Source organism: Tripterygium wilfordii, chromosome 16, assembly GCF_013401445.1.
Source record: "Tripterygium wilfordii isolate XIE 37 chromosome 16, ASM1340144v1, whole genome shotgun sequence".
Lineage (NCBI taxonomy): Eukaryota > Viridiplantae > Streptophyta > Magnoliopsida > Celastrales > Celastraceae > Tripterygium > Tripterygium wilfordii.
Genome location: NC_052247.1, coordinates 1,445,496 through 1,462,193, shown reverse-complemented (window position 1 = coordinate 1,462,193; position 16,698 = coordinate 1,445,496). Strand labels below are relative to the sequence as shown.

The following is a 16,698-nucleotide window of genomic DNA, read 5'->3' as shown; positions in this document are numbered from 1 at the left end:
CCACATATTTATTGGAAAAAATAAATGACACTCGTGTATTAGGCTCCTACAATGAATGAGTTAAGGGATACGCAAAATATACACATACCTTATTACCACATAATATATAGAAGACTATTTTCAGGAATTCAACATGTGAACTCAAACTTATATCCATGTAACTCTATTTTACAAACAGTTTTTTTGGAAAAAAAGACAAAATAAACCGGCCACGCTAATCTGACAGCCTCAGCAACACGGCAATTCCATTATCGTACGTGTAAGCATCTCCGTGGAACCGACTTGATCGTTGATGTGATGTGGTGTTTTGAAATAACAAAAGAAAAAATCATTTTGATCGGACTGTCCGACACGATTTTGTGTGGTGATGAAAATTGGGACCCGCAAAGTAGTGGGTCCCATAAAAGAATCTCTGTCGTTTCTTGTAGGAATGGGCCTTGCCGACGTACTAAATTCTCCAGTTTTGTAGTAAAAACGCTGTCACTGTACATTTTACTGTCGAAGCCTTACATTTTCATTGTCAATATGTCAGTACAATTCTTAACAGCAAGGATAGAGTAATTAACGTTGTTACGCTGTTGGGGCTCATTTGTTTGTTGTGTTCATATATGTAGTGGAAGCTTGAAACAGTGAACAAAAGACCCAACCCACACTAGCAGCAACAAGACTAAGCACAGCACAAGTGCACGACCACGACGGCTGGCCTCGCCGTTTCAGGTTCAGCAGACACTTGAGTTTGAGCTCTTAGACGGTAGACTAGTAGTGACGTGAGTGCATGATGAGGCCTGAGGAAGAGAAGACGGAAGCGGAAACTTGTTAAGGTTATTCTTGGCTTGATTTTGGGATGCTTTAGGAATCTCGATTTTGGATTGATTTTGAACTGCTTTAAAAATTTTACTTTAAAATTATGGTGCCCTGAGCCAGCCTGTTGTCCAAAGCTCACTTGGGCTACTTTAGGCACGGGTCGACCCGGGTTTAATTAGCGGAGGGAGGGAGGTTTGATGAGTTTGCAAACCTAATGGTTTAAGAGAATCTTCATAGCTCACATTCAGATTTAGTACACTTGTTATTTTATCCATCTTGATACCTTGGATCTATTCTTGAGGTTTTCTTCTCATTCTTTAGGTACATTAATTAATATGCATCCTATATATTGACATTAAATCCTCAAATTATGGCATAATTTGCTCCTCAAATTATGGCATAATTTGCTCCTCAAATTATGGAATAATTTGCTCCTCAAATTATGGAATAATTTGCTCCTCAAATTATGGCATAATTTGTCCCATAATTTGCTCCTCAAATTATGGAACCTTTGTCCCATAATTTGCTCATCAAATTATGGAACATTTGTCTTAAGGTGTAATGTTTGATGCCTATATATATGAGGTTGTAATTGTAATGTTTGATCAATATACATACACAACAAATATTGCCTCTATTCTTCTCTACAATTGCTCCTATTTTTCTACATGGTATCGGAGCAGGTCATGTAGTAGAAACATTACAGGGAAATATGGTAAATTACACTTTAAATCCAATTTCCCTTATAAATGAGTTTGCAACCTATCTTCAGGAGAAGGGAAGAGTAAATTACACCTCAAATTCAATACATGGAGCTTCTGGTATAGGACACTCTAATTCCACAACCCTCCTTGGTAAGTTTGCTGGGTTCTTATCAAACTCGGGACATCAATCCAATGACAACTTTGAAGGTATTTTCAGTGCACTCTCTACTGCTATAGAATTTAATACCGTGCATGATTTTTGGATTGTTGATTCTGGTGCCACCGATCATATGACAAATAAATTAACCAATTTGTCTGACTTCAAAAAATTTTCTACTCCATCCCATGTGTCAATTGCCAATGGGAATGGTGTTCCTGTTCTTGGTGAAAGGTAAACTTAAATTGTTGTCTAAAGATGTGACTTCAATGGCTTTATATGTTCCATCTTTTCCAGTCAAGTTACTTTCGGTTAGAAAACTCACTCAAGCTTTAAATTGTTGTGTTATATTTCTTCCTCATGAGGTACTTTTTCAAGATCTTGTCACTAAAAAGATCATTGGTAGAGGATTTTTTCTACAAGGTCTCTACTACATCTCAGGAAATTTTCAACCTAGTAAAAGTACTCAAGTCTCGTTTTTTCCTTCTTCCTCGGCAGATCATGTTCTCTGGCATCAACGTTTAGCACATCCTTCAGATAATATTCTCACTAAATTGTTGCCAAATGTTGATACCAATTATTTTTCTTGTGAAATTTGTCATTTGTCAAAATCTACTAGATTACCTTTTGTGTCTTCTTCTTCTAGAACTACTAGAATGTTTGAACTTGTTCACTCCGATGTTTGGGGACCTACTCTTGAATCAATTGATGGTTTTAAATACTTTGTTACATTTATTGATGATTTCTCACGTGTTACTTGGGTGTACTTGTTGAGATCAAAAAGTGAAGTTATGAATATCTTCAAAGATTTTCATATGCTTGTTCAGACTCAATTTTCCTCTAAAATTCAAACACTTCGTTCTGATAATGGCACAGAATTCATGTCTAAAAATATGACACAGTATTTATATTCTCATGGCATTGTGCATCAGACTAGTTGTGTTGGTACTCCTCAACAGAACGGAGTAGCAGAACGCAAAAATAGAGACTTGTTGGAAAAAACTCGTGCTTTTATGCTTCACATGCATGTTCCAAAAGTTTTTTGGTCTTATGGAGTATTAGCAGCAGTTTATATCATTAATCGGCTTCCGAGCCGAGTGCTGTCTTTTAAATCTCCCCTTGAAGTTTTGCAGGGGAAAACTATTGATGTGTCTCACTTGAAAGTATTTGGTTGCACTTGCTTTGTGCATATACAAGCAGCTTATCGTGATAAGCTTGATGCCCGAGCTGCTAAGTGTATTTTTCTGGGGTATTCTTCGACCCAGAAAGGGTATAAATGTTATCATCCTGATTCTCGAAGATTATTTGTCTCCAGAGATGTTATGTTTGAAGAAGCAACACCTTATTATACAAATTCTCAAGATGATTTAGAGGACGTGTTTCCCTTGCCTATATCCGAGATTATTTCTGAAGGGGTTCCTCACAAGCCTAATATTGCTGAGTTTGTTCCGCACCAGGCCACTGAAAATCCTCCAACTGGACAAGCTGAACTCCTTCCAAATGTTCTAGCTGAAAATTTGGTTGAAAATCCTCCAGCTGAACAGCCCGAGAATCTCCAAGATGTGCATGTGCTTGCTTCCACTAATAATCATGAGGTGCTTGCTTCCACTAATAATCATGAGGTTTCACCGTCATTGGTTCGACGGAATCCTACTCGAAATCGCGTCCCTCCAACAAAACTTCAAGATTATGTCACTTTTTCTGCTTGCCATCCTCTCTCCAAGTATGTCACTTATCATCGTCTTTCCTCAGCTCATGTGGCATTTCTCACCGCTATTTCTACTGTTCATGAACCTAAGAATTTCAAGGAAGCAAATTCTCAGGAAATATGGCGACAAGCTATGGGTGAAGAGCTTCAAGCTCTTGCTGAAAATCAAACTTGGAGTGTTGTTAAACTTCCTCCTGGAAAACAACCAGTGGGGAGCCGCTGGGTATATAAAACTAAATTTCACTCGGATGGCACCATTGACAGACATAAAGCTCGCCTTGTGGCCCAGGGATTTACTCAAACCTTTGGTGTAGATTACAAAGAGACGTTTGCTCCTGTTGCTAAGATGAATACAGTGCGTACTCTCCTCTCAGTTGCCGTAAATTGTGGATGGTCTATGAGTCAAATGGACGTCAAAAATGCTTTCCTGCATGGGGATCTTGAAGAAGAAGTCTATATGAAACTACCTCCAGGACATCCACAGAGTTCGAATTCTTCTTTGGTTTGTCACCTACACAAATCAATCTATGGGTTGAAACAATCTCCGCGTGCTTGGCACGCCAAGTTAAGTACCGTTCTTCAAGAGGTTGGTTTCTCTCGCAGTACAGCTGATTCTTCCTTGTTCATTCGTCATTCTTCCAATACTATAGTGGTGGTCCTAATTTATGTTGATGATCTTATTATTGCTGGGAATAGTATTGATGCTATTTCTCAACTCAAAACCACTCTTCGATCTCGATTTCCTATTAAGGATCTTGGTTCCTTAAATTACTTTCTTGGCATTGAAATGGCAGTTTCCAGCAAAGGTTTATTTCTAAATCAAAGGAAGTATATTCTTGATTTGCTAGAGGAAACCGAAATGATGAATTCAAAGCCAGCATCCACTCCACTGGATAGCAAATTAAATCTTGATACAGCCAGTGAACCTTTACAAGGAGTTAGTGATTACCAACGGTTGGTTGGTAAGCTCATTTATCTCACTATTACTCGACCTGACATTGCTTATGGTGTAAGTCTTGTTAGCCAGTTCATGCACGCTCCTACTCTTTTCCATTTGGGCATTGTCAAACGAATCTTACGTTATCTCAAGGGTTCTATTGGTCGTGGCATAGTTCTAGCTAAGCACGGTCACTTACGGATTACAGGATATAGTGATTCTGATTGGGCTGGAAATGCCCTTGATCGAAAGTCCACTTCCGGCTATTGTATGTTTGTTGGTGGAAATCTTGTTTCTTGGCGTAGCAAAAAACAACATGTGGTTGCTCGTTCTAGTGCTGAAGCTGAATATCGTGCAATGGCATCCAGTGCATGTGAACTAATATGGCTTAAGAGTTTGCTCGCAGATTTGGGTTTTCCAAGTAGTCTTCCTATGACTCTCTTTTGTGATAATCAGGCTGCTATGCATATTGCTGCTAATCCCGTGTTTCATGAACGCACAAAACATATTGAAGTTGATTGTCATTTTATTCGTCATCAAGTTCAGAATCAAGTTATTCAAACAGTTTACACTCGAAGTCATGATCAACTTGCTGATGTTTTTACAAAGGTTCTGTCTTCTGGTCATTTTCACCGATTATTGTCCAAGCTTGGCTCAATCAATCCTCTTGATCCAGCTTGAGGGGGAGTATTGACATTAAATCCTCAAATTATGGCATAATTTGCTCCTCAAATTATGGCATAATTTGCTCCTCAAATTATGGAATAATTTGCTCCTCAAATTATGGCATAATTTGTCCCATAATTTGCTCCTCAAATTATGGAACCTTTGTCCCATAATTTGCTCATCAAATTATGGAACATTTGTCTTAAGGTGTAATGTTTGATGCCTATATATATGAGGTTGTAATTGTAATGTTTGATCAATATACATACACAACAAATATTGCCTCTATTCTTCTCTACAATTGCTCCTATTTTTCTACACTATACTTGTGTAGATGACTTGTTGTAGTGTTACTGTAGTTTGGTATGTCCAAACATAGATCATGATGGGAAAGACTTAAATTGGCTGTGGATGTGGTTGATAGGGCCTTTTAGTAGAGGAAGCACATAAAAAATAACAGGAACAACACTAGTGTCTCTCTACCATATGTACTAATCCAACCACATAGTCATATTGACTAGCCAGCCCCATTTGAGTAGTCTCATCAATAACATCAAAATTTATTACATCCTCCCAATACAAGTTTTTTTTTTGTCATTAATGATTTTTAACATTTTTTGAAGTGATGATGATACATACAAATTTATCTTTTCAACGTTTTGATATATATGGGTTTAAACTCGGATTGTCAAACTCATGCACATACAGAAGTTTCGCATCCGATGACATAGTAAGTTGGGATAAAGTCCAACGAGTGGACTCACGGATATTACTCCTATTGATAATCGAATTCAAAACCTCTCAAATCTATAAGATTTGGCTAAATACTATAATCTATAGCCAAACGAGTTATCATTAGTACCTAATAATACATACCAAGTTGTTGTTTACAACAATATTGACCCCTTGAAACATCACAATAAATAGTAGTAATTACATGACCATTGGTTTCCTCAAAATTGATTGCTAAACGTGTTTGACACGCAGGCAGAGGCCACCCACATGCCGCTCCGACAGGCGTAGGCGGCGGTCCCTTTCATTGCTTCAATACTCTCTCAGTCCCTCTACATTTGTGCAATACATGGCATCGTGGATTCTCATTTACAGCTCGCTCACATTGGACAAAGCCCATGTTTGAACCTAAAACCTTATTGGGTATTGTTTTTCAAATTTGTGAAAGCCCACAATAATTTCTGCACGAATCGGCCCAAAGGTTTCCACGTTTGGGCCTCGTATTAGTAAGCGAAGAATGGGAAAGGCCCATGATCCACCTTCCCTCGTATCAAGTCCCCTTCGGCCTTCCCCGACGCGGCAGTCACTCTATTTTCTGTTTTTCGCTTCATTCTTCAGTTTTTGAGGGTTTTGGGTTTAGACGCGAACTGCTCCAAGTTCCAACCCTTACAAGGGTAGTCTGTGCAAAGCCGATCGCAACAGTAAGCATCTGCTGCGGCCATTGAACTTGTTCAGTCACTCCGGTTAGTTTAATCTCCCTCTCATCGCTCTCTTTTTGCATGTTAACTGGTTTTGTATGCGCTTATTGCGTTGTTGAAGGTTTTGGTGGCTGAAATAATTGGGGAAAAAATGGTGGATTCTTGGTACCACCAGTTCCTCTATATTTTAATTCCAAAATAGGCAGTAATTTGCACTTGTTTGTTCTCTTTTCCAGTTCTCTCCAGTTGTTTGTTTTCTTTTCTAAAAGTTCGGGTTTTTTTTAGGGTTTAACTAGAAACCGAGTTCCATACGCAACAACCCCAGTGTTTGGGAAGAAAAGACAGATGGAGAAAGATAAAATGAGGATTGAAGAGGTCCAATCCACTGCAAAGAAGCAGAGAATCGCTACTCATACTCACATTAAAGGCATTGGCCTTGAGGTACCCTCTGCTTCTCACTATGTACCATTTTCATATGAAAAATAAAACGTTAGCAGTATTTGTGCAATTTAATTGATGGGCAAAGTCGTTTTTCTCTGAAAACTACTTCCTTTTGAGTTCCCACAAAAGATATTTGTTGCACGTTTATTTGCTTTTGTTTTCTGAATTTCTGTGGTATTGTTGTCTTCCCCATTCTTTTAAGATATCAGCTGATGGACATTGGATGTAGTTTTTAGTGCTTTTGAGTTTTTTTAAGTGCTTTCTTTTTTGTTTAAGTATTCCTGGGATGATGGTGTTTCCTTAGTTACTTACCAATGTATCAATCCAAAGACCTGGATTAAACAATTTTAGACTGTAGTAGGGTACTCCTCGGTGAGGGTTATAGACCAACTATTGATCTTTGTTTGTTTTCTGTTGCTATTCTTCTACAGGCCAATGGAAAGGCAATTCCTTTAGCGGCTGGCTTTGTGGGCCAGGTGGAGGCAAGAGAAGCAGTTGGTCTTGTTGTTGATATGATAAAGCAAAAAAAGATGGCTGGTCGGGCCCTCTTACTAGCAGGGCCTCCTTCAACTGGGAAGACAGCATTGGCCCTTGGTATTTCCCAGGAGCTTGGAAGCAAGGTTCTCAATGCGTGCTAGTTTTTTTGGGTTGCCCAGTTCTTTTCTTGCATTTCCAGTTCGTTTGTGTATTGTAATCACTTTGAATTTTAGGTATATGATAATGAAATTTAGAATACAATATCCTCTTGTTTTAATATTTTCTCTCTTTTAAATGCATTTTCAGGTTCCCTTCTGTCCAATGGTAGGCTCAGAAGTTTATTCTTCAGAAGTGAAGAAAACTGAGGTTCTAATGGAACATTTTCGACGGGCTATTGGCCTTCGCATCAAGGAAAACAAGGAGGTGTATGAAGGAGAGGCAAGTCACGATTTACTGTGCTCCTCTCTCTAGTTTTGAATTTTGGATTTCACAACCACTTCCTCTATTGGTGCTTCAATGAAATATTTATCATTTACATACTAAAGAATACCAAAAGCTCTCTTTTTTATTGTCATCTTTGAGTTGGTTTTGTTTTCTGATGCCTTTCAATTCATGGTTTAGGTAACTGAACTCTCCCCAGAAGAAACTGAGAGTGTGACAGGGGGCTATGGTAAAAGCATTAGCCATGTAATTATTGGATTGAAAACTGTCAAAGGAACCAAGCAACTGAAGTTGGATCCCACTATTTATGATGCCTTGATTAAGGAGAAGGTTAGGTCTTTTGATTTTTTTTTCTTTTTTGTTTTACTATGGCGTGTCTTGCTTTTTTGAAGCTTTGACTATTTGAATATTATTTTCAGTATAAGTGATCCAGAGTGAACTTTATAAACATAGTTTGTCTGCAATATTGCACTGTGATAATAATATAATATACAGGCATCTTGAGTGACTTTTTGCTCAATCTTAGTTGTTTGGATATCTGGCATGCTTAAATTTAAGACATCTACCCACTCACAGGTAGCTGTTGGAGATGTTATATACATCGAAGGTAACAGTGGAGCTGTCAAAAGGGTGGGTAGAAGTGATGCTTTTGCTACAGAATTTGACCTTGAAGCAGAAGAGTATGTTCCACTTCCAAAAGGAGAGGTTCACAAAAGGAAGGAGATAGTCCAGGTTTGTTTTCACTAGAACTTTAGTTCTTTGAAGGTGTAGTATATTATCATATATAATGTGTTAATTTTGTATCTTCTTCGACATCACTTTGTACTAGTCTCAGAAATAGACCATTGATCTTATTTATGACTGTCATTGGTACTGCTATTTCCATTGCCATGATTGCTGATTTTTTTGGTTTTGCTTGGGTTGTGGTGCTTTTTCCTTTTGAAATGATCATTGTGTTTGACAAGGTGCACCTAGATATACCACTTACTAAATGGGGAGCTAAGGCTGGAGATAAAAGGACCCCCCGCATCGCAATCCTGAAGCCTTGTTCTGTGCTGGGTGTTGTTTCCTTTATTCAAGTCTTTTTCAAGTGCGCTATTGATCTTTTGAACATATATGTGGTCTTTTGAGTAAGATGATTGTAACTTCATCAAATATGAATTAATAGAGTTGTGGGGGGTGCAACCTAGAGATCAGAGATTCAATTCCTAGGAATAGTCTTATCTACATATTATGTGGGGTAAGGTCTATGTACATCTTGCATGTCCCCGACCCCGCCCACTACGGGAGTCTTGTGCATGGTGTTGTTTTGTGTTTGTCTTGCTAGTAACCTTTTGACTGTTGTCTGGTTGAGGTTCGAAATGGATTGCTTTAGACTTCATACAGATTTAAATGTATGCTGTGTTGTAATTATTTTCTTATCATCAGGATGTAACATTGCATGACCTTGATGCTGCAAATGCACGTCCTCAAGGTGGGCAAGATATATTGTCTCTGATGGGTCAGATGATGAAGCCTAGAAAGACAGAAATCACTGAAAAATTACGGCAAGAAATAAACAAGGTATAATTTTTCTTATTGTGCGGGTAATGGATATATAGTAATATGATGTAGTGATGCTTAGAATGAGCTTGGCACCATGATATTTATTGTGACAAATTTCTATACTACCATCCAACTAGAAGGCTTTGTGATTAGTGCTTGAACTAGCCACAACTTAGATTCGTATCTAAGAAAGGCTGAAATATTGCACATATACCACTATTCAGTTTGTTTAGTTGCACATTATTGATTATTTACGATGTATATAATGTTTCATATATTGTCCCCTTATTATTCAAGTGCCAAGACAATGAAAAACTATACGTGTTTGTTTGCTTGCTTTGGCCCTACTCAATTGCTGCAGAGATACATGTTTTTAATATTTTGAGGATAAGTTGATGAAGTGCTGATTGGAAACATTCTGTTATGACAGGTTGTGAACCGATATATTGATGAAGGCGTGGCAGAGCTCGTCCCTGGAGTTCTATTTATTGACGAGGTTTGTACAACCAGAACCATTTCATATTTTGTCCTGAAAAGACCGTGGGTTTTTGCGTAGAAGGGGGTAGATGTTGGGATAACACATATAATGTGCTTAATCAAATACCTCAATTTGATTCCTGAATCTTTACAATGACATGCAGGTACATATGCTGGATATGGAGTGTTTTTCATACTTGAATCGTGCTCTGGAGAGCTCTTTGTCTCCAATTGTAATATTTGCTACAAATAGAGGAATTTGTCACGTAAGGTATGTAGATTGTTTCCATTTAAGAAAAGGGTATGTAGATTGTTGGAAATGCAATTTTTTTCTGTAGTTTTGGTGAGACCAACCTCTTTCATGATATTTCAGACTTTTATGGACTGGTACCTATGTTTGGTACAATACTTTCTCCTTATTAGTTTTTATGTGATTCAAAATCCTCATAAGGATTGCATATAAGAGAAGCATGTGAAGTACTTCTCTCTTTTGTTGGCAAGTTAGTTTCCATAATCAGTTGATGACTGTTTGTTTTTATCAAACAATATGCCTTTAGCTGTCTGTTACCCACGACCTCTTAGAACAAGTAAATCAATCATTCTTAGCTGTTGTGCTGGTTAGGATTCCTGTTACCTGTAATATGCTAGAATAGAAGGAAATCCAATTCAAAAAGGTTATATTTATCAGTTTGGGGGTTAGCGATAAATCCAAGTTAGTTTCTAAAGCTTTTGCGCATAATTTAATTAGGCATGATTACACCATGTAAAATTTAGCATGAGATCTTCCGACAATAATTGAATATAGTAGAAGATATTTAGGAATTTCCATGAGTTAGTGCAAACTATTGCACCACACATCTTACAGTCAAGGGGAAGAAATTACTTTTCTTTTTTGGTAATACTAGCCATTGCAACTGACTTGTCCTTGTTTTCTTTTCTTTTTTCTAAACTGTGGAAATTGGAACTGTTTTACACAGAGGGACTGATATGAATAGTCCTCACGGCATTCCTGTTGACTTGTTGGACCGGCTGGTGATTATCCGAACACAAATTTATGGTCCTGCTGAGATGATACAGGTTTAAGCTACTTGTGTGTGTGTGTGGTTTTTTTTTTTTTTTAGTACAGTTTTTCTTGACACTTCCTGGAGCTGACTCCCTATTGATGTCTTGGTTCTATAATTGATTGGCAGATCCTAGCTATCCGGGCACAGGTGGAGGAACTGATCATAGATGAAGAAAGTCTTGCATTGCTTGGAGAAATTGGTCAACAAACATCCTTAAGGTCTCTCTTACATTCTAATTTACTTTCGTGACTCTTTTCTCGTTATGTATCCCTTAATTCCTCTTTTTTCTTCTCCCATTAGACATGCAGTCCAGCTATTATCTCCGGCGAGCGTCATGGCAAAAATGAATGGTCGTGACAAAATATGCAAGGTAATGCAAGATCTATTGTTAAGTGTTACGTTTTGATAGTGATTGTATAAGCCTCACAATATGTTCTCTGTAATAAATCACTCTGAGGTGAACTGTGACTGGTGATGCAATTTACAGGAGGATGTTGAGGAAGCAAGTGCACTCTATCTTGATGCCAAGTCTTCAGCAAAACTTCTTCAAGAGCATCAGGAAAAATACATTTCGTGATTAAAGCAGCTTATTATGTGATCTTTGCCAGCAGCAAGTTAGCTGATGAATTTTGTTGTGATATTTTCCTTGTGGTCTCATTACTTGCCTTAGTACATGTTGAAGCAAGAGGGTTTACACTTTGCTTTTTGTGCCCTGCGTACTGTGTGTGAATCCAATTCGAATATGGTGGCATCAAGCTGGTGAAACTGTGATTTCTTTTCCCCCGTTTTACCGACATTTATATGTTCGTCCTCAATCTAATACAAGAGGGGGTGAATTGGATTGCATAAGGTAATTTGTTGGAACCCACGCAGAGCCCCACATTGGAAAGATTGAAAGAAAGTGTGTGGTTTATAAGGTATAGGGAGGTTTAATTCATTGGTTTAAGCTTTTAAGTTAAGATCGACTTTCCTCTATTGTCAAGTAAACTCATATGTGTTAGGCTCATGTAGCGTGGGTTTACTCTCGGTTCAAATTTCGAACATAATTAAACTATGACCACTTTCTAATTGGAGAATTTAAGTTTGACTATGCTATCATGGTATTTGGAGAGTGATTTGTATCCTTGCTTGGGAGATCCTTTCTTAAAACGTGTTCTTGGTATGGTATCACAACTCCTAACCCATAGTTAGGTGTTCCATTAACTTTAAAAATGTGAAAGTAACTATACAACAAATAAATGATGTGATGACCATGTTTCATGGCTTGCGTACTAATTATTGTTAATGATTTTAAGTTGAAAATCATCTTTCATTTGGTAGTGTTGGGTGGGATTGATTGAGACTCATTGCCATCCCATTGTCAAACCTACTGCATGATTAGGATTTATTAACCAAATGCATAGGCAATGCTTTAAGCCACATTCATTATCGTTTGGATGTGCACTGGTAAACTAATCGAGCCTATTTACTAGAGCCTATTTACTAGCCCACAAACCACGTATGTTAGGCAAACTCATGGAAAATTCATTTGGTAGAGCTCATGCATTTGGAGAGGGTATTCTTGAAGGAAAATCTAAATGTGATATGCAAAGAAACCATAGTGTCTACAAAAGAGTATGTTAATGAATCATAATTCTTAATTTCATTACGCATTTCAGGATTTCTACTAACAAATGAGACTGCAAACAAAGAAGAAAAGAACCCAGAAAGAATACAACAGACTCCAACACCTAAAAAGCTTCAAAACCTACTCATTACCAAACCTAAAACTGCACTAACCCTTAACCCTCCATTCTCTCTAAACTCTTTCAGGTCTCTAATTAAAACCCTTTTTCTACTATCTAAAAATATGGTCATCTAAAGCTTATATTTCCCCCATTCCTTCCCTTCCCTTCCCTGTACAGAACCCAATGAACAAAGAAATGAAATAACCATAAATAAATAACATAAGCGCGCGAGAGAGGATATAGGGCGTTGCATCCCCCCTCGCATGTAATCCAATGCATCATTGGGAATCAAAACAGGAGTGAAAATTTTCCATCTTTGATGCAGTCCCAGCAACGTCACTGTCACCCTTGCTTCTCATCTCAAGAACCTTCTTATGGGAATTGGAATGCAAGGATGGAACAAATGTTGGACTTGCTGCTGGACGGTATTCAGGGAAGAGCCTTCCCGACTTATGCCGAACACCACAAGCATTGCAAAGGGTCTTTGGCCCCAAGGGCCCTGCCCTCCATTGTGGAGTCTTGGTTATCTCACAATGCATGCACTTCCTAACTGCTTGCGATGGCAGGTTCTGGTTCGCCTCAGTAGGAGCAGCAGGGAGGGACAATTTGATTTTCTTTTTCTTCTTACGTTCGCCAGAGAGAGCATGCTTTGGTATCTTGATCAAAAGTATAGACTCAGCGGAATCGGATGGGGCCTTAGACTTAGTTGAGGAAGTAGGTGATATGAATTGAATTGCTGGGCGGGGATTGAAGGTTGCAGGGCGAGGACGCTTGCTACGAACACGTCCACATTTTCCAGTGACAACAGTTTCAGGGCTGCGTGGCGCGGTCTTTTCTCCTGAGCAGGAGCTGCTGCTTTCCAGGACAGAAACTGGACTAGAACTCTGGAATTGTTGATGGGAAGAGTCCTTGTTCATTGTGAGGCTTCCTCCGGAAAAAGAATCCTCAACAAAGTTTGAAATCCATTCCAGTTGCACAATGTCTTCATACTGAAGTTCAGAATTACACAAAAAACTGAATCAGAATCCCAATAAAATTAAACAAGATTATACCATGCAATTCATGTTCTGACTTGCAATATCCTATTCTCCTAAACCAATCATGGAAAACCCACAACTAAACAATATAGAACAAGGATCAACATTACGAAACCAGTCCATTACAATCAATCATTGCAGTTCAAATGGGACAAAGCCTAAATTATTGACTTCAGAACTCACATAGTGACACCAGCATAAGCTTATGGAAAAAGCAATTGACTATTTCTCTAGCGCATAATGCATAGAAAATACTAAGGATCGCAGTATTTTTGCCCCTGCTACCCCAAATGATGAGATAGATGCAAACAATTCATGTGAAATCGTCTGTCCCACATGATTCATACGAAATCGTGTGCGTTTATCTCAACATTTAAGATAACTGGGGGTAAAAAATAATAGAATCCGTTACATCCACAAGACTGCTACATAATGAATCCAATTAACACTTATGTACCAAGACAACTACAAATAAATAGCAAATCCTATCAATTGGTGGTAGAGGACTTAAGTTCAACTCTCCATGTCACTACCCTGCGACTAATATCACTTTTAAACAACCACATGCAGGCCACGTGACTTCCATAACTGAATGTTTGAATTCACTAATTTTGTTTGTTCTTTCCTTTTCATAGCTGGTGCTTCAGCACCTACCACATTATCGCCGACACATACATTACCAAAACACCCTTCTTTGAAGATTTTCCCGAACCAAATTCCAAACCTAGCAGGTGGCGATCAAAGTGACTCATTAACGCGGCAGGCCAGCCTGGCACCTCATTATGACGTCATCAACGTTTATCTAAAAATAACAGAAATTTAGAGAAAAGTCTCACCGGAACAGAGAGCTCGACGGAGAGGTCGGAGCTGCTGTTGTTAGAGAACACCGATTCGGAACACGGAATCGGCTCGGATTGAGTGGACCAGATGCTTGGGAATGAGTTGGAGTCCGCAGGAGGCAGCCCGCACTCGTCGTCCTCGGTAGGAAAGTCGAGGAGGTCGTCGATGTGGTCAAAGAAACTACCGCAGTCTATCTCGTCGACGAAGGTCGGTCCGATCATGTTTTCCTTTTTTTTTTTTCGGACTGTTGATTTTCCTGAGAAAGCGACAGAAAGACGGAGCGGAATGGTGTTAATTCGAGTGGTTTTTATAAAGGAAGAGAGCACACTTATAAAGGAAGAGAGCACACGAATGACGCGTACGGGTGTGCACATGAAGCGTGTGGCGTATCAAACCGATTTCTGAGAAAGGAGTCTTTGATTTCTTTCCATTTTTCACATTATGCCATGATTGCTTCCGTAAAAACGAAGGAAACGAAAAATGGAACGAAAATTCAAAGACTCCTTTTGTTGTTTGGTTGCTCAGAAAGTCGAAGAGGACTCAACATAATTAAGTCCGAGTCCCTCCACACTTTTCAAAATTAGTCCCAAGAGAACAAAAACAACAGTGTCAAAATTTCCCTCCAGTTTCTAGGCAACCAAACAATGAATTACAATTCAAAATGCCGAAGACAAAAAAGCTTCAAAGCTACCAAGACAATTGAGCTAGAATTCAATAGTCTCCAGCAAGAAACAGAAACAACGAATCACAATATTAAAAAGTCTCCAATTGATTACCTTGCTATTGACCCGAGAGCTACTGCGAACAGAGAGTGAGAAACAGAGGCAGAGAAAAAATAGAGAGAGGAGGAGTTTTTAAAGTGGAGAGGAGAGAGAAGTGAGGACCAAAAAGGGGTGTTGATGGGGTTAAGGAAGGTGTATTTAGGGTTGAAAATGATAGGTTACCGTTGTTTTTTTTAACATGAATTTAACAGATTGATCAATTGGGTTATTTCAATTATGGTTCGATTATTTAAAGAAATATATAAATTTTTTTATTGACTTGTTCAATTATCGATTCATTCTATTATATCGATAATTTTGCACAATCGTGACTCCTCCTTCATTTAGAGTGGGTGTATATTTATCATTTCAAGGGAAAAAATATTAATACGTTTTGATTTATACAAATAAAAATTAAATTGAGCATGAAAAATATATGATTACGCAAGAAAATTCACCTCACTATAAATAAATATTGTTCATTTTATATTCTTCGATTCTCATAAATATATCAAATCTACGAGACTTTATTCTCCCGCAAATTCCAAATACTCAAATAATGTGTGTCGGTAGGGGAATTTCCAACAAGTACATAAAAATACATGTTATAGAGTGTCATGACTCATGCAACGTGCGGGCGGGCGGGCGGGCAAGGAAAAGAGGCCATGTTCTTTGAGGGACCCACGAAAAGGAGTCGGTCCACACGTCGATCAAACATGGCGGAGGCATAGATTCTACCGTGTTACTGTTAGACCACACACATCGCCAATCAAACCTGCCAGCTAGACTCCAGCTGTGGCCTGTGGCTGCGTCACTGTGCAAGCGACGTGGACGTACCATTATTGCCATCATGATAGTTTTTTGTCCACGTGGACGTTCCAGAATTGGCATTGCCACACTGGCAGCAGTGACAATTTTTAAAATTTCCCCACTGCTTGCTATGGAATTGTTTTGTGGCCCATTTAGATGATGTGGCATGTGGGGCCGGTTCGGCAAACTGTGATCTGAGAGGAGTCTTGGTGGGACATACCGCGTATAGACTTGTGTAGTACAATCCAAAGATACTACTGGTACACTATTTTGTTCTAGCGTCTTTCATACAACGTGTATGTAGCTTTTAATTAGGGCGTCCGAGGTCGGTTTCGATCGAGTTTTTATACCCTTTTGATATAAATTTTATCTATCGAACGTTCTATTATTGTCAATCGATCCTTATTAATATATATTTGACAATAACCGATACAACGATCAGATCGGTTTGGAGAACCCATAAAATAGATTGCTAATGGTAAGATGGTTTGCAATTTTTTTTCTTTTAGATCTGACGATCATGCTTTACTGCTAATGATGTGCTGGACTGCAGGAGAAGAACAGGTAGCACCCTGTGATGGTGCCACGTGGTTAGTAGACCCTATTATATTGGCAAGATAATATGCATGACCAATGAAGCCAGAATAAGCTGCACTGTACCCTACGAATTCA

The 16,698-nt window shown here is 38.6% G+C and overlaps 2 protein-coding genes across 3 annotated transcripts; one reads left to right on the top strand and one right to left on the bottom strand.

Moving 5' to 3' along the window:
• Positions 1 to 6,290: 6,290 nt before the first annotated feature.
• Positions 6,291 to 11,634, top strand: LOC119980441 (ruvB-like protein 1). Its single transcript, XM_038823139.1, has 13 exons — positions 6,291 to 6,451; positions 6,692 to 6,847; positions 7,279 to 7,467; positions 7,631 to 7,762; positions 7,946 to 8,095; positions 8,342 to 8,497; positions 9,194 to 9,328; positions 9,741 to 9,806; positions 9,952 to 10,058; positions 10,765 to 10,864; positions 10,978 to 11,069; positions 11,152 to 11,221; positions 11,339 to 11,634. Exons 2-13 carry the CDS (start codon positions 6,752 to 6,754, stop codon positions 11,426 to 11,428), a joined length of 1,383 nt encoding a protein of 460 aa, XP_038679067.1. The 5' UTR covers positions 6,291 to 6,451; positions 6,692 to 6,751; the 3' UTR covers positions 11,429 to 11,634.
• Positions 11,635 to 12,468: 834 nt separating this feature from the next.
• LOC119981356 (GATA transcription factor 8-like) lies at positions 12,469 to 15,362 on the bottom strand. 2 transcript variants are annotated; one of them, XM_038824447.1, is made up of 3 exons: positions 15,232 to 15,362; positions 14,452 to 14,711; positions 12,469 to 13,567 (listed from the first exon to the last, which is right to left on the bottom strand). In XM_038824447.1, the coding sequence occupies exons 2-3, from the start codon at positions 14,674 to 14,676 to the stop codon at positions 12,857 to 12,859; spliced, it is 936 nt and encodes a 311-aa protein (XP_038680375.1). In that variant the 5' UTR covers positions 14,677 to 14,711; positions 15,232 to 15,362; the 3' UTR covers positions 12,469 to 12,856. The 2 variants fall into 2 exon arrangements, with proteins under 2 accessions (XP_038680375.1, XP_038680374.1); XM_038824446.1 differs by lacking the exon at positions 15,232 to 15,362 and having other exon boundaries at positions 14,452 to 15,193.
• Between the last annotated feature and the right edge of the window lie 1,336 nt (positions 15,363 to 16,698).